At 36.2% G+C, this 24,246-nt stretch overlaps 2 protein-coding genes across 2 annotated transcripts; both read right to left on the minus strand.

The window, feature by feature from the left end:
- Positions 1 to 12,345: 12,345 nt before the first annotated feature.
- Positions 12,346 to 16,617, minus strand: LOC103500853 (threonine dehydratase 1 biosynthetic, chloroplastic-like). The gene is made up of 9 exons (XM_008464293.3): positions 15,993 to 16,617; positions 15,202 to 15,381; positions 14,832 to 15,101; positions 14,009 to 14,215; positions 13,619 to 13,858; positions 13,386 to 13,456; positions 13,145 to 13,259; positions 12,893 to 13,027; positions 12,346 to 12,746 (listed from the first exon to the last, which is right to left on the minus strand). Exons 1-7 carry the CDS (start codon positions 16,473 to 16,475, stop codon positions 13,190 to 13,192), a joined length of 1,521 nt encoding a protein of 506 aa, XP_008462515.2. The 5' UTR covers positions 16,476 to 16,617; the 3' UTR covers positions 12,346 to 12,746; positions 12,893 to 13,027; positions 13,145 to 13,189.
- A 2,753-nt stretch (positions 16,618 to 19,370) lies between these two features.
- Positions 19,371 to 19,817, minus strand: LOC107991913 (secreted RxLR effector protein 161-like). Its single transcript, XM_017047388.1, has one exon. It carries the CDS (start codon positions 19,815 to 19,817, stop codon positions 19,371 to 19,373), a length of 447 nt encoding a protein of 148 aa, XP_016902877.1.
- Positions 19,818 to 24,246: the final 4,429 nt, after the last annotated feature.

The following is a 24,246-nucleotide window of genomic DNA, read 5'->3' on the forward strand; positions in this document are numbered from 1 at the left end:
ACGTTGGGGTACTGTGACCAAGGTCCCTGGAGAGTTTTGCTTTACTGACTGTTATTGGGAGTGGTTGGAGCTTGTAGTTGGTCGAAATACACGACTTCTTTACAGTACTCGTTTATATGGTGCCGTAACAGCTTCTTTATACACTTATGACCGCAACAGTGATGTTGTTCGAGCATTTTGTGAAGCATGGTGTCCTTCGACTAATACTCTTCATACTATGGCAGGCGAGTTATCCACTTCTTTGTGGGACTTATGGTCCTTTGGGGGTCTTCCCATTAAGGGAGATTTCTACGAGGAAAGGATCCCTTCTTTTAAAGAATTGACCTCCACATCGCGGGATAAGACGAAGTGTCTTCCGACGACCTGTCAATATCTTTTCCAGGCGTATTACTCAATAGTTTGTACGCAGAGGAATGATCGCTCGGCCTCTTCTAAGAATGACTCTCAAGTAACTATTGGCTCTTGGATTTCATTCTGGTATCTTGGATCTAAGAGCTATGATAAGCCAACAACGCGAAAGCAAAAGAAGGCGTCGCGCTCCAAATCTACTCAAAACCCTGATGGTTCGAAGATCCAAGCTCGTGAGTGGTCTTCTAGGGAGAGCATGTTATTCGCAGAATTTGGGATCAGAGATGATTTGAAGGATGAAACGTATTTAGCTGCCTTCTTATCTTGCTGGTTATGCCTTTTTGTATTTCCTCAGAAAGGATCGTTTCTTCGTCCTGGAGTGTTTAGGGTTGCAAGCCTAATGGCCGCTGGCACTATTTATAGTCTTGCAGTTCCAGTTTTGGCGAACATATACCATGGGCTAGGTTTGATAACCAAAGCCTCCAATCCGATAGGACGCATGGACTTTCACTTTCCCATGCATTACGTCCATGGCTGGTTAGCTCATTATTTTGGCACACATTATCCACTTCCCACGGAAGTTCGAGGGCCCAAGATGACTAACTTTTCAGGCGAAGGCGGGTCTATTTATTTTGGCGAATATGAGGCACGCGAATTGATCCATAATGGTGCGAGAATTCAGTGGCACGCTAGCCTCCAGAACAGAAGTAAACATGAACGCATGGTTGATACCCATGATTCATCGTTTCTGCAAACGTCATATTTCGTAAGCATGCGTTCTTGCTACTTGTCCTCTCGTTGCGAAAATACCTGGATCATAACATCATACAGTCCATATCGATTTGGACGACAGTTTGGTTTTTACCAGGACCTTCCTAATGATATAGGGGGTATGTCACCTGCGATCACGCTGGATAATATATTATATCACTGGAGAATATGTACGAGGCGTAACACTTTATCCGAGCTATACTTGCCCGCCCGTTCATTAGAGCCTTGCAAGCATGTGACTCAGCGATTTACAGACTGGTGGACTACGAAGCACGGGACCTATTTTGAGGATAACAGACACCATTTGGTGAGTAGTGTCATTCCTCCCCCTTCACAGCCTAGACTACCGAAGAACCGAGGGAGCAACCTAGGTGGTAAAGAAATTCGATTGGTTGAGGCGATGGCTCCTAATCTTGAGGAGGAGGTAAAGGAGCGTAAAGATGAGAGTGATAGCAGCAAAAGTGATCGTCATTGGAAGAGACCTTTGAAGAAAGCGAAGGTATCAGGTGATCATCCCGACGGAAGGGGTTTAAGTGCTTTGGAAGTTCCTGATGTTCCACCACTGGTTTGCACGTTTTCCCTTCTAACGTTTTTTTTTTTTGTTTTGTTCATCTTCTTCCTAAGTGACTTATTAATTGTTTACTTTTGCAGTCACCATTAAACGATCATCTTGAAGGACTTATAGAGCCAGACAGTGATGAATCTTTGACGGGACCTCACGCAGTTGATTCAGCATTTGAGGAAGTTGGTACCTCGAGAACTCCCGTCAATAAACCGACTGAACAATCCTTACGCCCATCTGCTCTTCTCGAGGAGATCCGTCGAGGCAAGATGACAGTGGGGGGAAAAGACCTTGAGAACCCTTCATCCAAAGAAGGTGCCTGTCCTAAAGCATCTTTACAAAAAGTTAGCTCAGCACATGCTCCCCTTAAGTTTTCTGAATTACCATTAGGCGTTTCTAATAAACAGACTATGAGAAACCCTGAACCTTCTCAGTGGGTTGGTGAAAAGGTGGTTTCAAATTTCTTTCAGAAAACAGCCTTATGTATGTGGGAGGATATCCAAGATAAGATCATGCGAACTCCTTTTGAATATATCCCTAGACTTAGGCCAGAAATAGCGACGGTTCTCTCCGGGATTGAGAAGATTCATGCGGATGGCCTGACTTCTCTTGAAGAGTATCTAAATAGTTATCTTAAGAGGGTAGACAATTTTAACGATGTGCAATCTTCATATTCTGCACAGTTGTCGTCGACGGACAAAGCTCGTCAATTAAATGAGAAGACATCTGCCATCAAGGAAGCTTTGACTTTGGTGAAACAATTACGAGGAGATGCCAAAGTTATTCAGGAAAGAACCGTAGAGTTATCTTTAGAAAGGAAAGAACTGGAGAAGAGACTTCAGAGCATAAATGCTGAATCTGAACAGCTGTCGATCTTATCTTGTGAAAAAGCGGAGGCCATAGACCAACAAGAACTAGAAGTTGCCAAGCTCCAGGATGAAGTCAATACCCTTGAAAGCACCCCTGCTATTACTGAGGAAGCGATTGAGGCACTAGCTACTGTCCGCCAGAGCATGGAAGCTGCACGAGAAGAATTCAAGAACTTCAAGTGGAGGCTTTGATTTATGCCCCCCTTTGCCCCCTTTTTCTTTTGCTGCAAACCTTGTAGCTGTGATTTTTTTTTTTGAATTATAATGCAGACGGAATTTTTTTTTTAATTTTATATATATATATATATACACGTTTACATTTGTTTTGCCATGTTTTCATATGAGCAGACAATGAAACGTGACTCTTTTTTTTTTTTAATACATGTGACTGAACTTAAAGTGAACTTTAAGCTGCCTACGTACCCTTTTTATACTATAGGGATCAAGTCATGACGTAGTTCAAAATTTATTTATTTACTTATTATTATAATAATTTTTTTTTTGTTTACATAACTGGATTAAGCATAAAACTTCTTGAGAAATCTGCCGTTGATTGGGCCAATTCGTAATCCGTCTTGATCAATGATTTTGTATGCTCCATTCGTGAAAACTTCTTTGACAATGTAGGGTCCGTCCCATTTAGGTGTGAACTTATTTCCCGTATGCCTTGTCGTGATAATAGGTCTTCTTACTGCGAGCACTAAGTCACCAACTTGAAATGATCGGGGCCTTACCTGTTTGTCAAAGGCTTTCGACATTCGTGCTTGATAACATTCGAGTGCTTGTTGAGCTTCCAGTCTCTTTTCGTCAAGTGCTTCCAACTCTTCAAGGCGTAATCTAGCATTGTCTTCAGTAGTTAGCCCTTCTTGAATAGCCATTCTTAAGGAAGGAATTTCTCTTTCTAGTGGGAGTACTGCTTCAACGCCATAAACTAAGGAATAGGGTGTAACACCCGTAGGAGTACGATGGGTAGTCCTGTAGGCCCACAATGCTTCCCCAATCTTTTCTTGCCAATCTCTTTTTGTCTTAGAGACCACCTTTTTAAGCAGACTGCACAAAGTTTTGTTGAATGCTTCTGCCAATCCATTTGCTGCAGCATTGTACATAGAAGACTTGAACTGTTTGAAGTTAAATTTTTCGCATAGCTTGTCCATCAAAGTGTTAGCGAATTGTCTTCCATTATCAGTTACGATGCGATGAGGAATACCATATCTGTAAATGATGTGTGTCTGAACGAAATTTACAATGTTTTCCTTCTTTGCTTCTCTTAATGGCACGGCTTCAGCCCATTTAGAAAAATAATCAGTTCCTGCAAGGATGTAAGAATGACCAGCCGTTGATTTAGGCGTGATAGGTCCAACCAGGTCGAGTCCCCAAGCTTCAAAAGGCCATGAAGCTATTGTTGGATGGAGCGGTTCTGGTGGCTGATGTATAAAATTTGCATGGAATTGACAGGCCTCACAATGCTTCGCAAAATGCATCGAATCGTGGATCATGGTAGGCCAATAGTAACCCATTCTTTTCAACTGATATTGGAGCTTTGGACCAGACTGGTGGGCACCACAAATACCTGAATGAGCTTCCTCTAAGGCCTTTGTCGATTCCTCTTTTCCTAGGCATCGCAGTAGAAGTCCCTCATATGAGCGTCTGTAAAGTGTGTCTTTGTAATAAATAAATCGCGCAGCTCTTCTACGTATTTCAGCTCTATGTCGAGGATCGGTGGGAAGTTTTCCATGCTCCAAATAGTCTATAATGGGTTGGCGCCAATCTTCTTCATCAATTGCATATACAGATATCACATCAGCTTCTTCGTATTGACTTTCAATTGACGGCACAATCCATTTTTGGCAAAGGGAAATGTTTATTGGTATATCTTCCGAGACTGTTAAAGCAGTGGCTAGATTTGCAAGTGCATCAGCTTTCTTGTTTTCTGATCTCGGTATATGCTCCAATATTATGCTGTCGAATCTGTCCATCAATCTTCTAGCATAACTAAAGTAAGGCTTCAAGTCTTGATGTTTTACCTCATACTGATAAGAGAGCTGATTTATGATTAACTTCGAATCGCCGAATATTTCTATGCACTTTATCCCAAATTCTGAAGCCATTTGGAGACCGATAATGAAGGCTTGGTACTCGGCAACATTATTTGAACACAATTCACCGAGTGTGAAGCTATATGGCAACATATGTTTCTCAGGAGAAATGAAGACAATGCCAACACCAGCTCCACTTCTTCGTGCCGCACCATCAAAGAACATGATCCAAGGCTCCATGCTTTCAACAAACAATACTTCCTCATCGGGTAAGTCGTCACATAACTTCCAATTTGATGGAACTGGATGATCAGCCAGGAAATCTGCTAATGCTTGGCCCTTTACTGCTTTTTGGGGGATATATACAATGTCGTATTGTTGGAGTATAATAGCCCACTTCGCGAGGCGTCCCGAGATGACTGGCCTTGATAATATATATTTGACAGGATCAGCTTTTGCCACCAAGTGTATAGTGAAGGCTTGCATATAATGTCTCAGTTTATCTATTGCAAAGAAGAGGGCGAGACACATTTTTTCAATTGGAGAATAATTTAATTCAGCTCCTGTCAGAGTTCTACTTAGATAGTAGAGTGCGCATTCCTTACCCTTATCATTTTCTTGTGCAAGTAATGCCCCGAGTGAAGTCTCTTGAGCCGCAATATACAATATTAATGGTTTTCCAGTTGCAGGCGCACTTAAGACCGGAGGGTTGAGCAGATACTTCTTTATGCTATCAAATGCATTTTGGCATGACTGGTCCCAATCAAAGACTGCATCCTTCCTCATTAGTCTCTGGAATGGTTGACATCGACCTGCAAGATTAGATATAAACCTTCTAATGTAAGCCAAGCGACCTTGCAATCGTCTCAATTCGTGCAGGTTCTTCGGACTTGGCATCTTCTGGATAGCATCAATTTTTGAGTGATCAACTTCGATGCCGCGATGTCTCACTATAAATCCCAAAAACTTCCCTGAAGTTACACCAAATGCACACTTGAGAGGGTTCATTCTTAGTTGATATTTTCTGAGGCGATCAAGTACCAGCTTTAGGTCTTTCAAGTGATCGCATTTCTTCTTGGACTTGACTACGAGATCGTCAACATAACATTCAATGTGTTTATGCAACATATCATCAAAGATCCTTTGCATAGCGCGCTGATATGTAGCACCTGCATTTTTCAATCCGAAAGGCATTACCTTATAACAGTATATACCTTTTGGAGTTCGGAATGCTGTTTTCTCCTCGTCCTCTAGAGCCATTCTAATCTGATTATATCCTGACGACCCATCCATAAAAGATAAAGCTTCATGCCCTGCAGTTGCATCTATCATGATTTCCATGATAGGCAAAGGAAAGTCATCTTTTGGGCATGCGTTATTTAGGTCGCGAAAATCGACACAAACACGTAGTTGGCCATTCTTCTTCCTTACGGGAACAATATTAGCTATCCATGTTGGGTACTTGACTTCACGAATAAATCCAGCCTCAATGAGCTTATTTACCTCTTCCTCGATTTGAGAAATGAGTTCTGGTCGAAATCGTCGTTGGGCTTGCTTGACCGGCCGATGCTCTGGTTTGATTGCTAAGCGATGAACGGCCACCTTTGGATCGAGCCCAGGCATTTCCTTGTATGACCATGCAAAGACATCTTTATATGCTTTGAGTAAGTTTACATACTCATTTTCATCATTGTCAGAAAGTTGGGTGCTTATGAAGGTTGGACGAGGTTCTTCTTTCGTACCAAGATTGACTTCTTTTAACTCGTCAATCGTTGATTGACCCCCATCCTCAAGTGATAACGGAGCTGCTTCGGCATCCTCTTCAAATATATCATGATCAGATGTCTCTTCTATTGTAACATGGTAACAACCTGCCACATCTGGTTCATCTTCTGGTTCATTATCTTCAGGTCGAGTAAAAACAACATCATGTCGCTTTACTTTCAATGAACCCTCTGTATTTACTGAGACGAACATCTTTCTTTTCATTCTTGATGGAAATGCACTACGAATTTCCTCGTCTCCTGTCACTAGGCTAGATTTGTTTGAGACGGACATGGAGGCTTTCTTTTGGTCTCTTGTTACTGATACGCTTAACCTTTTGAAGGCAGATTTTCTTGTGGTCGGAGTTGGGCTGATAGATCGTACTTTCTTTGCACTTGTGTTTAGCCTTTGAAAGGCAGAAAGTCGAGTGGAGCTGCAAGTTGAAACTTGATTACTGTCTTTCGCTATCGATGTACTCACCCTCTGGAAGACTGAAGGACGTATAGCAGAAAAAGCAATGCGATCGAAAACTGAACTTCTTTGACTTCTAACTTTTTTGCCCTCTTCAGAATCTTTGCTTTCTTCAACCGTAATGTGTCATGTATTAGCAACTTTTGCTTTTCCTTTACCAGTTATTCGGACTGGTTCAGAAGACTGATATCCAATTCCAGCTCTGGAATTAGGTATAGAATATCCTTGTTTCTGAAGCTTCTTTTGAGTAGGGGAAAGCTCAGGCCTTTCATCAAATATTTTCACGCTTTTAAGCTCAGTACGAGTTATAAAGTCATAACCCGCCTTTGCCATCAACTTATATGCCTTTGGGTCGAATCCCTCCACTGTTCGTCTTTCTGGAAGGTATGCTTGTATGTCCTTTTTCTCAATTTTTTTCGCTTCTCCTTTCTCTATCTTGGTAAGCGGCGCGGTGAAATTTTCCTTTAATATCTCGGTATTTTTTACCGTCAGGTTTTTCGAACATTCTGTAAATGGTGATTCTCCCTTCTTACGTCGGGACAAAGGAATATAACGTAAAACAGGGGGATTTGAGACTTCCTTTTGTAAGGTTGCTATCTTTTCAGCTTCTGGCGCCCTTAACTTAATTTCGGTCGTCAATTCACCGTTTTGTTGACTATTAAGTGCATCCCCTTTACTTGATTTCTTGCTTGTGATCATTTCTTGCTTGTTCTTAAAAGTGCCCTTAGTCACTGGAACTTCAGTTGATATGATTTCACTCACGTCTTCACTTTTTGTGTAAAATTTTGCATCAGCAAAGTGAGACTCAGCTTTTGTAAATGGCCTAGAGTCAGCATCAACCTTCTTAATTCCCTGTTTATAAAATTTGAAGCATTGATGAAGCGTGGAGGTTACTATTCCATTTTCATGTATCCATGGACGTCCCAATAACATTTTATAAGTAGTCCTCGAATCAATCACATGGAATATTGTGCTTGCCTGCAAATCCCCTATGATGACCTCCAAACGAACAGTGCCTATTGTCCGTTGTGCTCCTTGATTAAAGCCTTGAATCACCAGTTTACTATTTGATAACTCTTCTACTGAGATACCTAATTGATTCATTGTTGACTTGGGTAGAATGTTGACGGCGGAACCGTTATCTATGAGAATTTGATTGAGCTTTTGCTCCCGAACAAACCCTGACACATATAAAGGTCTATTATGGAGCTTTGACCCAAGTAGCAAATCTTCATCACTGAATGATATCGACATACAAGAGGAATCATACGTCATTGCTGGTGATGTAACAATAGTCGAGACATCATCATTTTGTAATATCTCGATGATTGTATCCTTAACTTCTCGCGATAGTGTTAACAAATCATTTATGCCTAAAGGAAGTAAATCCTCTGGCTTGGGTGTCTCCTCCATCGCATTTGATGGACAAGCGTCCTCCTCCGTCGTACTAGTAGTATGACACGAGACTATTTCCATTGGAAAGTTTTTAGGGAAGAAGTCCTTTAGAATTATCGGTCGTCGTGGTCGAGGAAGCCCCTCACTTTCTTCAATAATCGGTAGAAACTTTCTCGGGTTCTTTCTTGTGTTTCTTCTCTGGGACTTACCCTTGCTCCTGTACGTTCGGTACGCGCCAGATTCTTTTTGGGAAAAGCTTTGCTTGCGCTTCTTTCGACGCGTTACCAGCGTCCATCCCTCCTCAACATTATCTGCTTGTTTTTCTTCTTCCTTAGGACCATCAGCCCGGAAGTTGTTATTTTGTAAATCCTCCGGTGAAGAATATATAACAACAGGCTCCAACGATCCAAATTGGATTAGACTCCCTATAGCAGACAATCTACTATCTGACTGTATGATTACTGCGGCGTGATTTGTTTGTGCCACATCATCAAGTTCTAGCTCGATTTTTTTGTCTAGAGCTAACTTTAGAATCAACTCCTTCAACACAAAACATTTTTCAACGGGATGGCTGATGACCCGATGATATTTGCAGTAATTGGGATCGTTTACTCTCCCCATTTCTGCAGGTCGTTTACATTCGGGGAGTTGAATGAGTTGTTTTTCCAGTAGTTGGTCTAACATGTCAGGTAAAATCAGAGTCTGGAAAAGGATAAACTTTTTCTTGCCTTTCTTTTAATGTTGGACGTCTTTTTTCGCCTTCGTCTTGGCGTTTTTCCATTTTCTTTTCCTTTGAGACAAGCTTCAAAGGGGTCGTACTGACGACCATAGCCTCCTTGGTAACACCCTTCAATGCCTTCTGGGTGCTCTTCACTTCTTTCTTTTCTTTTCTAACTTCTGGGACTAAAAGATCATTGTTTCCTCTATTAGCAATACTTAGCTCCATATCATGAGCTCTGGTTGCTAACTCTTCAAAGGTACGGGGTTTTATTCCCTGCAAGATGTACAGGAGTCCCCAATGCATTCCTTGAGTGCACATTTCAACAGCTGATAGTTCGGTTAACCTATCTTTGCAGTCGAGGCTTAATGCTCTCCAGCGATTAATATAGTCAATGACTGGCTCACCTTTTCGCTGCTTGGTTGCAGTTAACTCTATCATGCTAACAATACGTCGGGTACTGTAGAAACGGTTGAGAAAGTCTCTTTCAAGCTGCTCCCAACTATCAATGGATTCAGGCTCCAAGTCGGTGTACCAGTCGAAGGCGTTTCCTTTGAGGGTTCGAACAAACTGCTTGACTAACAAATCTCCTCGTGTACCAGCAGTTTCACAAGTTTCGATGAAATGAGCAACATGTTGTTTTGGATTGCCCTTTCCATCGAACTGTTGAAACTTGGGTGGCTGGTATCCTTGTGGCATTCTCATATTGTCAATCCTTTTTGTATATGGCTTAGAATATAAAGAGAATGTTTGAGCAGGTCCACCGTATTGAGTTTTGATGGAGTTTGCAATCATCTCTTGCAGCTGTTGGACAGACAATGATGCGATCGAGGTGGAATTTTGTGGTTGACTTTCTTGCATGATCGCTTTCCCTTTGTTAGCATTTTTTATAGTGTGTGTGTGACTTGATTCAGTAGCGTCACGACTTTCAATGTGATTCTTCAACAATGCGATCTCAAAATCCCTTTCTTCAACCGCCTTCATGAGCATATTAACCTTTTTTTCGAGCTCTGCCATTCTGTCTTCGCTTGTATCCACATCAGTTACCATAACTGACATTATATTTGGCTGTGGAGCCTCCTCGTTTGAGCGCTCAGACAACGAGTTGTGTTCGTCCATCGCAGGATTCTCTTTGATTACAATTCCACCTTTTGGTGGCTTAGAGATTTGCTCCCAAATATTCTTTGCAACGTCAAAAGGAGGCATATCTTCAGATGACTGAATCTCCCTTGAGCGGCTACGAGTGTTTGGCCGTTTGCCGATGTCACTGAGAGCTTTGGAAGTGTTGCCTTGAGATGTCATGATTTTCTTTGGATGTTCTTCGAAAAGAGAAAGAGATGAAAGGTAGAGAAGGTCCCACCGGGCGTGCCAAATTGTTCACACGAGATTTCAGGAGAAATTTAATTCGTGGAATCGAACTTTGTATTGATTTAAGTATTATGAATACAATCTCTAATATTTACTCCTTTGATTCTTTCTCTCGAATACAAAAAGTAAAATTTAAAACTTCGTGGTCTTTGATCTTCAAGAAGTTGTAACTACAAGTCAATTCAAGCTTCAATCTTCTGGAATTCAAGGAAAGTTTGATCTTCCAAGTCTTCGATCTTTCAGAAGGTTGATTTTTGAGGTTGATGATAACTTGCACGTCTTGAGAGTCTTCAGAAGTTTTTGTCTTCAATTCTTCAGAGCTTCGATTCTTCTCTTCAATCCAAGGTCCCCCTCAAATGAATGGTAGATGTCTCTATTTATAGAGAAATTTTATGGGCTTTAAGTGGGCTTGGGCCTGTTTGTTTGTTAGGCTTGGGCCTATTTGTCTGTTGGACTTAGACTTAGCCCATTTGCTTATTGGGCTTGGGCTTGAGCCCACCGGACACTCTGGGCTTGGGCCCATTTGCTTGTTGAGTTCGTGTCCGGGTCCAATTGTTTGACGGGCTTGGTCCATTATTTCTTACCCTAATTTATATTTAGGGCTTAATTAGATCAGGTACAAGAAAGCTTCATTATCCAAACCTAATCAAATTATGATTATCACAATATTTATTGTGATGACGTGGCAGAATTTAATTGGCCAAAATTTATTGCTCAACAAATACACTTTAACCATTTTCATTCATAACTTAGGATAAAATATAAAGTTTTATGAGTGTTTTTTAAGGGTTTGACATGCAGTTCAATAATATTTTTGACAAAAAAAAAAAATAAATATAAAGTTTATAAGAGGTATTATTTAATTATATAATTTAGCCCAAATATATATATATATATATACAACTAATAATAATAAGATCTGGTTACATAATTAACACAAGATTATATAACCTTAGCAACTTGACATCTCTACCCATTACGTTCATTTCTTAACATTACTTCCTTATTACCAATGATTCAATCGATTTATTCACACAATTTTGTGATATTCCCTTTGGATTATCATAATTGAAAGCCACAAATACTTTATTTAAACACGAATTAAAAGCCCACGGCCCATTTGTTATTGGGTTTCGTTTGACTAAGAAACTGAGAGTGCCGTAACCCCTTTTTCCTCGCTGCATTTAGAGAGATCGTAATTAAATGTTCATAGATAACATTTTTAAGGAGGAGTAAATATCATCCAATTTATTCGTCATAGACCTCAAGAATTGAATCAATTTTTTTCACGTCTATAAACTTTTCTGCCTTGTACTATATTTGTATATATTTTAAATCAAATTGTTGTATTTGCAACCTGATCTTTACAATTCAATTTTGTAAGTGAAATGCTAACATTTCATTAATCAACATGTCCGCAGGCGACTTCGGCAGAGTTGATTTTTTTCATTATTTTTTATGATCAATTTGAAATTTTGTATATCAAGCAATTTAATTTAATAAAAGGATTTCGAAATTTCAAATTTAAATTTTCATTTTGGTTCATATAGTTTCAAATTTGTCTATGTTTATTCCATATACTTTAAATGTCGAATTTTAGTCCTTAAACTTTTAATTTATACATTAGTATTAGTTTATTGGTTGATTTCTTTTTTCCAAAACCTTTTATTACTTTTTAGTTATATTTTGAAAATATAGTCACATATTATATTATTACAGAGAGATGAATAGTTTAGAGACTAATTAAATATTTTGAAGTATAAAAATTAAAATCCAACAGTTTCTAAAATACATGTACCAAAAAAAATGTTTTAACTTTTGGATCCTTTTCTTAAAAAAATAGTGTTTTAACAGACTTCTATACAAGTTTTATCGTAACTAAAATATTCAATTGTAAAGGATAGACGTAATCTAAATTTGAGCGAATCAGTATATTTGTTAGTGTCATTTTTTCTTGATCTTTATTCATTTATTTCGATACAACTTTTAACTTGTTAATTATCTACTTAACCTACGAAGGAAAGGGAGGAAAGACAAATTTGGTTTAATTTATGAAAAGAAAAAGCTCTTGGGATTAAACAATTCCTTTGTAAAATATATGCAAAATAGTACAAGCAAATTACTCCACTGTTTCACTAATTAATCAACTTCCATCATCTACATCATCTTATTTAATAAACTCATCAAACAAAGTGATTAATTATTAATCCCAAACTTCAAAGATTTGAAGAGGTATGAACCACTAGTGATAAGTGTGATGGGGAGGAAGGGTTTATACATTATTAATTATCGATCATGATCTAGAGTTTTGCCAAAACTTGGGCTGCATCATCTTGAGGGACTACTTCATATTTATACCCAACTTTCCTTAAATGTTCATGGAAATCTTTCTCTTCTGATTTCTCCAATTGAACTCCAATTAATACATCTGAAGTCAGAATACCCTGTTCAAGTTCAACACACCAACAAAAAAGGAAAAAACATAGTTAAGACTTCGTTTGATAAACATACGTATATGTTTTTTCTTATTTCAAAAGTATAATGGGTTATATGAAACGGAGAGTGAACAAACGAAGTAGATTTAGTTTACCTGAGCACGATGGTGAAATAAAGAAACGTTCCAGCTCTGCTTAAAGTCTTTGAAGAAGTGCTTTAAAGCACCTTTCCTTTCTGGGAATGTAAAACGGAAGAGTGTTTCGTTTTCAAGGTCTGCTCTTCCTCCCGTCTGCAGAAAAATTCAAAAATAAAAATAAAATTTAATTGTTTTTCATTATATCAATTTTAGTTTCAAAAAATAAATAAAAGTCGCATAGATTATGTATAATTTATTATAGTTACTAACCATGTAACGGAGGTGATTCTTAACAACAGGATTATCATTTAGAGTTTAAGTTGTAAAGCCAGCAGTGTTCAACATCTCCACCATATCTTCAAGTTCTGTACCTACAGCACTAACTCTGCATATACATATACCATATAATTTATAGTTAATTACAACAAATATAAATCATGCATATTAATTATTTAATTTATAGTATAAGCTTCAATAGTTGACATATAAATCATTTGAGAAGGCATTTTACTTGTAAACAACAACAGCATCTTGTGAGCCAGAGCTAAATCTGTATGTCATTTCTGTGATGTCTTCATCCAGCTGCAAAACCAAAAATAGTTAAGGATATATACATATATTAAACCATAAACTAAATATAATGACATTTGACGAGAAATATTCATGAAAAATACTTGCTTGCATATTGGGCTACATCTATCTTAGTTTATTTTTCACTTGATGACATAAAATGGATGAACTAACCATGTCGGTAAGTTGTTGTAAGCTTCCAGGTGTCTCAGGCAAGATAGTACAAATGATAGACTGATCAACATTGGCAATATCAGAAATTTCGCGCAATTGATCAAAGTTCATATTTGCACCACTACATACTGCCACAATATTTACTCCTGTAATATTATTATACTTGCAATACGCCTTTGCTGCCGCAATGGAAAGTGCACCGGAAGGTTCTAAGATGCTCCTCTCGTCGCTAAACATGTCCTAAATTATTCATAATAATCAATCAACCAACAGTGTTACTATTAGTTCTCTAAATTATAAAGGAATAATATATACACACACACATATATATGATAAATGATGAATAGATAATTATTCTATATATACACACAAATGAAACAATCCCCAAACCTTTATTGCGGCAGATATCTCCTCTTTGGTAACAAGAATTACATCATCAAGGAGTTCTCTACAAATACGAAAAGTTTCATCCCCAACTTGTTGAACAGCTACACCATCAGCAAAATGTCCAATATCTGTTACATTCACTATCTCATCACGATACAACGCTTGTGCCATCGAGTTTTCATCATTTGGTTCCACCCCAAATACTTTTACCTATATCCACAAACATCCATCAAAGTTTAGAAACTTATTAGACATTAATTTATATATCTTACAGGATTTGCTATATTACACACACTTTTAAGTTAAAACTGTTCATAGAATACCTATATGATACAAACCAAACTTGTCAATTAACCCCATTAAGGTGTACTAAAAATTGATATAAAGGGGTCTTTAGGGAGAGGAGTATATAGTTGAGCAGAATGACGCGGAGTTATAAAATCAACTTCCTTGCAGGACTTAACCATTTATTAACATTAATTCCATGACTTAATTATTAACTCCTTGCGCGGTAATTAAGCTTCTATACGACCAAACAAATCTTTAACTACAATAATGTACTCCACTCTTTGTTCTAAGCATTCCTCCAAACTGTTCCAATCAAAGCCAAAAAGTTCAAATATAGATGAGCTACGATAACTTTATTTATAAATTTCAGGGAACCTATTGGACATTTTAATTTTTGAAGTGTTCATAGACCTATACGATACAAATCTAAAAAAAGTTCACAAGACTAAAGTTGTAATTTGACCCATTAAGACATGTTAAAGAAATAATGGGTTGGCAAAGCAAAGCGAGGGGTTGTAAAAGAAACGATATGAATTACCTCAGGATAAACGAGCTTGTAAAAAGAAACAATACCAGCAGCGAGACCGCCACCGCCAATTGGAACAATGATAGCATGGATTTTACCCCTCATTTGACGACCAATTTCCATGCCAACAGTACCTTGGCCAGCTATAACATCTTCATTATCAAAAGGAGGTATGAACGTAATGCCCAATCTACTGCTAATCTCTTTAGCTATTTTTTGCGATTCATCAAAAGTTTCACCTTCCTGGATGACTTTTCCTCCCAATCTCTTAACTGCTTCTACCTATTATTATTAAATTACATGATACATTATTTAATTTCACATATAAAAGCTACTTTATAATTAATATTACTATTAATGAGATTAGTTTAATAATATATACCTTAATTGCTGGTGTAGTTGTTGGCATAACAATTTGGGCTTTAATCTTTAATCGTTGAGCAGATAATGCAACTCCTTGGGCATGATTCCCAGCTGACGCACATATAACTCCATTTGCTAATTGATCTTTAGGAAGTTGAGATATCATATTATAAGCCCCTCGAATCTTGAATGAGAATACCTATAATAAATAAAGTCTCCTATTAGTTACAAAAACGAAAGATCCATTTGTAGTTCAAGTTCAAAGAGTCTGATTGATTTCATTCTTTCTTAAATACAATGGTTGAACGCTTAGTTACTAAAGAGAGAGGAATGAGTACGTAGATGCATCAGAATATCAAAACTAGATTGACACATCTATAGTACTCTCATCATGTAGCCTTTATTCAAAATAAGAATTTATAGATACAAGAGAGTTATAAGAAAACAAAAACAACTTTTTGAAAGCTATTTCTAAATGAAGATAGTTGGAGGTTGAAGTAGTGTCCAACGACCTAATTTTAAAAAACAAAAGACAAAATAATTATCATAAACAGTCCAAAGTATGAAAAATTTTCATTTTATTTTCTATGTCATAGTTAGTAGTGTTTTAGGGTTTATGAGCTCTGATATATACCATATTAGACAAACACCATAGTATTGTGAGACTAGACGACCTCTCTCTATCTCTATCTTTAAACGTTGGAGTTCTCAACAAATTAATGGTTATCAAACCCGGTTTTATTATTATAGCTTGGTCTAAGAATTTTGAGAAAATTTACTATGATGTGTATAATATATATATAGGTTTACCTGTTGCGCGTCCTCCCTCTTGAGATAGAGATTAATCCCAATTTGAGTAGACAACAAGGGAGCAAGCTCCAATGGCGTTTCAACAGCAACATCATACACTTTTGAACCCAATATTTTTGTAATATACTCCATCTGCTTGTCTTTATCGACCTCCGCCGGAGGTGGCGCCCTATGTCCGATTGACCCTGATTCATATTGCACTTCCGTCCATGACACATCCTTCACTGTCCCTACCGTGGCAACCGAACCATCCACCGCTACATTTGCAGACAACCCCTTACCCGTCTTTCGTTTTGACGCCGATGAGGCAACGATAGATGTAGGCACATGTGTTGTCGTCGTGTTAACTTTTTCGATTCTTCTCCTGATGATTTCAACCTTGCTATTCAGCTGAGTTGAGATGGAGGAGGAGGAAGAAGGCAACGACGAAAGCGATGAGTTTCGACCCAGAAGTGGGTTTATGGTAAGAAGAAAGGATTCCATAATTGTAAAGACAAAACAGAAAGAAAAACTAGTTGGAATTCAAGGTTATGGAGCAAAGTTTTTTAACTTTGTTTATTGTTGTGTGAAGCATTGGCGGGAATTGGTGTGTTTAAATAGGCAAACTCTATAGTTTTGTGAGAAAATTATATGTCTAATTTGGAAGTTGATAATACATATGTCATCGAAGTGTACGTCGACGTAAATATCTTTAATTCTTACAAAACGTGGATTGGACCACTAGGGATGTCCTTACTAGCTTTTCGAACTTCCATTATTATTTATGGATGCCCCCACACCATGAAATCAAAACGTGCTTATTACTCTAAAAACATCAAAATATATCTTTCACCATTACGAATCTAATGAGCTTTTTTTTTTTCCTTCTTCTCTCTCCAGCTCTCCCGTACATATTACATAACAGACTTGAGTACAAAATATGGATAAGGAGGGGCAAATTCTTATCTAAAGATTTTTGAGAGGGTATATATGCAAAAATGATCCGTGAATAATAATGGTGGGAAGGTGGTTGTTCATTTTTGTCCCTTTTAGCCACCATTTATGTTCTATTCCATAGCTATTTGGTTTTCTAAAACAATGTTCTATTTTCTCTAAAATTTTAAAAGTAAAATATATATATATATATATATCGGGTTTATTCAATTGTAAATATAAATTAAATAAGTAAAAAAAGTTACTTAATCCCCTTCATAAAATTGCAACAAGATGATCGATAGAGATTGTATATAAGATGATCTTCGTTCTGGGTAAATGTTTACATCCTTGTGAAATTTCATAAAAAGAAAAAAAAAAAAAAAAAAAGAGACTATTATTTAGAGCCTGGTTAATAAATATTTCAGTCAAAATAACTTTAAGAAATGCTGTAAGTTTTGGTAATTTTAGCCAAGTTTTTAAAATAAAAACAAGTTTTTGAAATTAGTTTTTAAAATATGATCCCTTGGTTTTATAAAATTAAACATGAGTAGAAAGTGAAAAGTACAATATAGAAATTTATGTGCATAATTATCTTTTTAATTTTTTTCAAATAAATTAAATCCAGAGCCAACTAACCACGTTGATTAATCAAATAATAAAAAAATATATATGTTCTTCTTAGAAAATAATTATATTGTAATTCACCCGAAGTAACTTAAATGTGTGTTAGGCAATTTAGATCATATTTTATATTTCCAAATTCAATAAAAATTTAGTGAATTTGTGTTATGTAGACAATCTGATTTATGTTTTGGATTGTTGTTTTCAAATTTTGTGATCGTCCAAATTCTAAAAGTAATATTTTATTTATTTTAGTATATTCACATTTTGAATTAAATTTTTCTTAAAATGCACAGTATATTAAAAAAAGAAAAAAATAAATTAATCTAATAAACTCGAATTTTTTATTAAGTTAAAATATGTATTGTATATAATATACTATAAACTACGTTATATTACAAAAAATTTTTTTATTAAGTTAAAATATGTATTGTATATATATATATCCTGTAACGCAATTGATCTTGAACAACCTCATTCTCATTCTTTGCTAGATTATAAGTTTCAAATGGACAAGATTCTATCTTCCTCTTTGCTTCTTCCAGTTCTGAAGCCACACAACCACACACACACACACACATTTAGACGCGCATCCAAAGTTGTATTAATATTTTTTAGAACATTTTTTCTTTCTAATTGAAAGAGATGGGCAGAGATAGGTGCAGCATAGGTTGCACTTAAACCGTTATTTTATTTTTTCAATTATGACAAATTAAAACCAACAGTAAAAAAAGGAAATTTCAACACTTACCCTAAAAGGTATAACAATCTCACTTTCAGTGTTATATCTATCTATACTTAAATTCGGTAATGATCCAAGGTTGCAGCGGCCAAAATCTCAAATAATTAATTAATATGATGATAATTAGATGGTTAATAAATAACTAATTATTACATATAGATGAAGAATGTGATTATAATTAAATAAAAAAAAAAATTACCAAGTGAGAAAATTGTGGTCTCAAGGTTCCAGGTTTCTCAGGCAATTTGGTTTCAAAAGTAGCCTCAGTCTGATTAGCAGCATCAGCAATATATATCAACAATACCTACCAAGTTGATTAAAATTGATATTTGAACCATTTGTTATTGCAAACAACATTTCCTCCTATTATATTATTATATTCACAATATGCTTTTGCTCCACTGAAACAACCCCTGATATGGCTCCAACATGCTCCCATTGTCCTCATACATTTCCTATATATATTTATATACGAACAGCAAATTTGTTGGAAACGTAATAGGCCCTCACAATACAAATCAAGAAACAAGAGAAGAAGATTGTTCTCTTATTCACACAATTTAGAAGAAAGAACTTGAATAATATTTCTTAAACTTGAATTTCTTACTTTCTTTCTTATTTACAAATGAGAAACCTTACACATATTTATACTAGTAGAAAAGTATATTAAAAGTCATTAACAATAAATATCAATACATGTAACTCTTCATATATCAATGTATTTAGTGATTAACTATTCCATGTATCTCAACTATTCATACATATTTAATAATGCAAATTCATTTATTAAGTTTAGATTAATTTAATTTCAACATCCTCCCTTAATCTAGACTTGAGCAACTCCAAGTTTTCCTCTGAATTTAACAAATAAGTCAAACTTGAGCGCCTTTGTAAAAATATCAGCCCACTTGATCTTGAGTCTTGCAATATTTTACCATCACTTCTCCATCTTTAACCAAGTCTCTGATAAAATGATATTTGATTATAATATGCTTGCTTCTTCCATGGAAAACTGGATTCTTTGATAATGCCATGACAGATCCATTATCACAAAATAAAACAGTTTCACATTTTTTAGTACACTTCAATTCTTTTAACATCTACCGAAGCCATAAAGCTTGGCATCCAGCTGCAGCTAACGAGATATATTCTGCTTCGGTTGTAGAAATGGCAACAACAGATTGTTTCTTTGAAGTCCATGAAAAAACATCTGAACCCATACTAAAAACATAAGCAGATATACTTTTATGATCATCCACATTACCACCCCAGTCACAATCACAAAAACCAAACAACACTGATTCTGAAACTTTCTTGTAATAAATTCCAAAATTAATGGTGCCAAGAATGTAACGAAGAACTCTTTTACCTGCTCCCCAATGACTTCTTTCCGGGTTTGTCATAAATCTGCTTAACATACTTACAGCAAATAAAATATCAGGTCTTGTTGCTGTCAAGTACATTAAGCTTCCAACTAAGCTTCGATACAAACTTGGATCGACTGCTTCTCCAATATCATCCTTGCACAATTTCAAATTTGCATCCATGGGAGTGTTGCAAGGTGAAGTATTTTCCATCCGAATTTTTTTTAGTAAATCATGAGCATACTTTTGTTGTGAAATGACAATTTCTCCTTCATTTTGATTAACTTCAATTCCGAGAAAGTAGTGGATGAGACTCATATCACTCATCTCAAATTCCTTTTTCATGGAATTCTTAAAATCATCACACAAAAATTTATCATTTCCAGTAAAAAGTAAATCATCAACGTAAAGAGAAACGATGAGAAATTTGCCATACTTGTCTTCTTTGACATAGAGTGCATGCTCATATGGACATCTTCGAAATTCTGTCTTTAGAAAAAAAACTGTCTATACGACTGTACCAAGCTCCCGGAGCTTGCCCTCAATCCATACAAGGCTTTTTTCAATTTGTACACTTTTTTTTCTTCTCCCCTTTGCTCATAGCCCAAAGGTTGTGCAACAAATATCTCTTCCTTCAAGTGTCCATTCAAAAAGCGGATTTTACATCCATTTGATAAACTTTCCATCCATTTTGAGCAACTAATGACAAAATCAATCGAATGGTCTCAATTCTTATCACAAGGGCAAATATTTCTTCATAATCCACACCATATTCCTGCTTGTAGCCTTTTACAACAAGTCTTGCCTTGTAATTTTCAACATTACCATCTGACTTCAACTTTGTTTTGTACACCAATTTTACTCCAAGAGCTTGTTTGTTTGTCGGAAGCTCCCTCAACTCCCATGTTTCATTTCTTCTTATTGCATCAATTTATTGATCCATTGCAATCTTCCATTTCTCATCTTGGATGGCTTCATCAAAAGTTACAGGATCAACACCAACAAACAATGCAAAATTAGCAAAATGATCGTCATTAATCCTGTTAGTGGTATTATAAATTTCTTGAATACTCCTCATTCTCCTTGGTGAGATTTCATCATCACTTGTGGAAGATGACGTTGAGGACGAAGATGACTCTACCGCTTGAATTTCCGCTTGCTCTAATTCTTGAGCAACTTTATTTTCATCTATATTAACATGAAATGGACTTTTAGCTTCATCAACGTCGTCATTCCAGTTCCATGATTCATCTTCACTGAAAATCACATCTCTGCTGATAATAATTTTTCTTGACACAGGTTTATACAATCGATAAGCTTTAGAATTTTCACTATAACCTACCATAATGCATTTTTCAGATTTATCATCAAGCTTGCCTCTTAGCTGATTTGGAATATGAGAATAAGCTATACTCCCAAACACTCTCAAATGACTAACAGATGGTTTCTCACCACACCATGCTTCATAAGGAGTCATATCTGGAACACTCTTTGTTGGACCTCGATTTAGAATGTAAACAATACATGCAACAACATCTCCCAAAAATTCGTTTGGCAGAATTTTTGCTTTTAGCATACTTCTCGCCATTTCCATGATTGTTTTATTTTTTCGTTCTGCAACTCCATTTTGCTGTGGAGTCATTCGAGCTGTCATTTGATGATGAATTCCTTGCTCCTTGAAAAAAATTACCAAAAGCTATATATTCTCCACCACGGTCAGATCTCAAAGTTTTTATCTTGTAACCACTTTGATTTTCAGTAAAAGCTTTGAATGATTTAAAACATACAAGTGCTTCACTCTTTCTTTCAAAAAATAAATCCACAACTTTCTACTGAAATCATCGATGAAGGTTATGAAATATCGATTACCTCCATTTGTTGTTGTTCGCATAGGACCACACAAATCTGTATGAATCAACACGAGAGGTTTAGAGGCTCTCCAAGCTTTCCCGGTTGGAAATGAATCTCGATGATGTTTTGCAAGAATACACACTTCACAAATATTTGTTTCATGGTTGATATTTTGTATATCTCTCACCATATGATTTTTGCACAAATAAGATAGTGATTTGAAGTTTAAGTGACCATATCGAAAATGCCAAAGCCAGGATGGATCCTTCAATATGCTGCTGAAGCAAGATATTTGACCATATGTAAAGTTAAGAGGAAACATCTTATTAGCAGTCATTTTTACCTTGGTAATAAGAACACCGGCCTGATCTTTGATTGCACATATGTCACCTTCATATGAAACTTTTAAATCTCGTTGAAGCAGTTGGCCAATACTCAAAAGATTATGCTTTAGACCTGGAACATAGACATTTGTAACTCTTTTTGTGCCTTTCTTTGTCTTCATAAGAATATCACCTTGGTCTTTGACTTGTAGTTTGGTATTATCACCGGTCTTCACTTCACTTTGGAAAGATTCATCCAAAGTAACAAATATACTTCTATTTCATGTCATGTGGTTACTATAACCACTATCAAGATACCATAGGCTCTACAACATTGTCTTGAACACTACATGCGAGGAATAGAATGCCTTCATAATTTTTCTTTTGTTCTTTATGCATATTCATGGTGGTATTTCCAACTCCATTTTTTAGTGCCCAACACTCTGATTCTCAACTTCAGTGTATCCTCTTTCAACAATATCCCACAATTCTTGAGAGCCATATAACACTTTCATTTGAATACTCCATTGATTAAAATTCTTCCCGCTGAACCTTGGAAGTTGGGGTTGCAACATGTTACCATTTGAAGCCATATCTAACTGAAGCTCTGATACCACTTGTTGGACACGTAATAGGCCCTCACAATACAAATCAAGAAACAAGAGAAGAAAATTGTTCTCTTATTCACACAATTGAGAAGAAAGAACTTGAATAATATTTCTTAAACTTGAATTTCTTACTTTCTTTCTTATTTACAAATGAGAAACCTTACACATATTTATACTAGTAGAAAAGTATATTAAAAGTCATTAACAATAAATATCAATACATGTGACTTTTCATATATCAATGTATTTAGTGATTAACTATTCCATGTATCTCAACTATTCATGCATATTTAATAATGCAAATTCATGTATTAAGTTTAGATTAATTTAATTTCAACAAAATTAAATAGCGCATCATTAAGTTATCAAAGTTCAAATTAAGTTAAACATTGAATAAGAAATCAATGATAACTGGTTGAAATCACCTGATGTAACTTTTGATCGATCTCTCTTACCTTGTGAATATCTTTTAGAGGAATTTCTCTTTTGTACTACGTAGTTTGAGAGTGAGATTAAATTGGTGGTTTTTTTTAGAATTATTTTATGACGTGATTGGTTAACTATTATATATTCCTAACTTTATTGCTAATTTCTTTTTAATCTTCTTCTTTTACGGTAGTAAGGTCGAGAATATATAAAAGTTCCTATTATTAATGATTAATGAAAATTTGAAGGGTTATAGAAATTAAATTGATTTGTGACTTTTGGTTTTTATATTAAACTTTGTCCGTAAGTTTTGTAGAAATTATGAGAGTTAAAATATTTGTGGTTTCTTAATCATTGAAACTCCATTGTTATATTTTGTAAGCCTATCTAAACACATGTTTAGTTGAAACAAAAAACACCCTTCCTATTCTAACAAAGCAGCCGTGGGTTTTTCCTAACACGAAGAAAAGGGTTTGCACATTAATTGGAGGAGTTGTAGTAGGCATAACAATGGCGGTCTCAGTACGTAATTCATAAATTGTTAGCAGCCAAAGCAAGGGGCTGCTTGTGCAGGGTCTCCACCAGTTGATGCACAAACAACTCCTTTTTTAAGCTCTCTTTTAGGAAGATTAGCCATCGTATTATAAGCTCCTCTAATCTTGAATATGAGTACCCTTTTTCAGTCTCTTCTTTATGCATTATTTTCTTGTCCATTAAAGCTTGTTTTAGGAAGATTAGCCATCATGTTATAAGCTCCTCTAACCCTAAATGAGTACCCCTGCAATATCAGAAATTCTTTGGAATAGAACACTATCAAATGCTAAAATCTTAAAGTATATATTTTAAAAAGTTTTTAAACACATAGTAAACTGTGTTGGACAATTAGACGAGTTGTTATAAAAAACTAATCAAACTCCTAACGATGAAAGAGAGAGAAACTATTTGATGGAAGAAATCAAATTATAAACACGAACCCCAAAGTATATAGAGACTAACTCGTAATAGTGACTTACCAAGTGCGAGTCCTCTCTCTTTAACTAGAGATTAACTCCCAATCCATCAAACACAAGTTAGGTGCAACAAGTGAAAAAGAGATCCAAAAGTGACATCACAGGCCTTAGAACTCAAAATTTAATTTAGTCAAATACGCCGTCTATTTTTTTCTCATCAATTACCGACGATCGTTTCAGAACTGCGTCGAGCTCCCCCGACAGGTACTGCAACTCCTCCCACACGAAGCTACCGGAATCTTAACGGATAGTCTCATTATTATAGGATCATCACAAACTCCAGAGCCTTATAACTTGTACCATGATCAGGGCTATGGTCCCTTTAATTTTTTGGGTGGCGGTCCCATGGGTTCGGGAATTGGTGACCATTTGGTCTGGCCTTTCTCATGGGTTT

This window comes from Cucumis melo, chromosome 8 (genome assembly GCF_025177605.1).
Source record: "Cucumis melo cultivar AY chromosome 8, USDA_Cmelo_AY_1.0, whole genome shotgun sequence".
Classification (NCBI taxonomy): Eukaryota; Viridiplantae; Streptophyta; class Magnoliopsida; order Cucurbitales; family Cucurbitaceae; genus Cucumis; species Cucumis melo.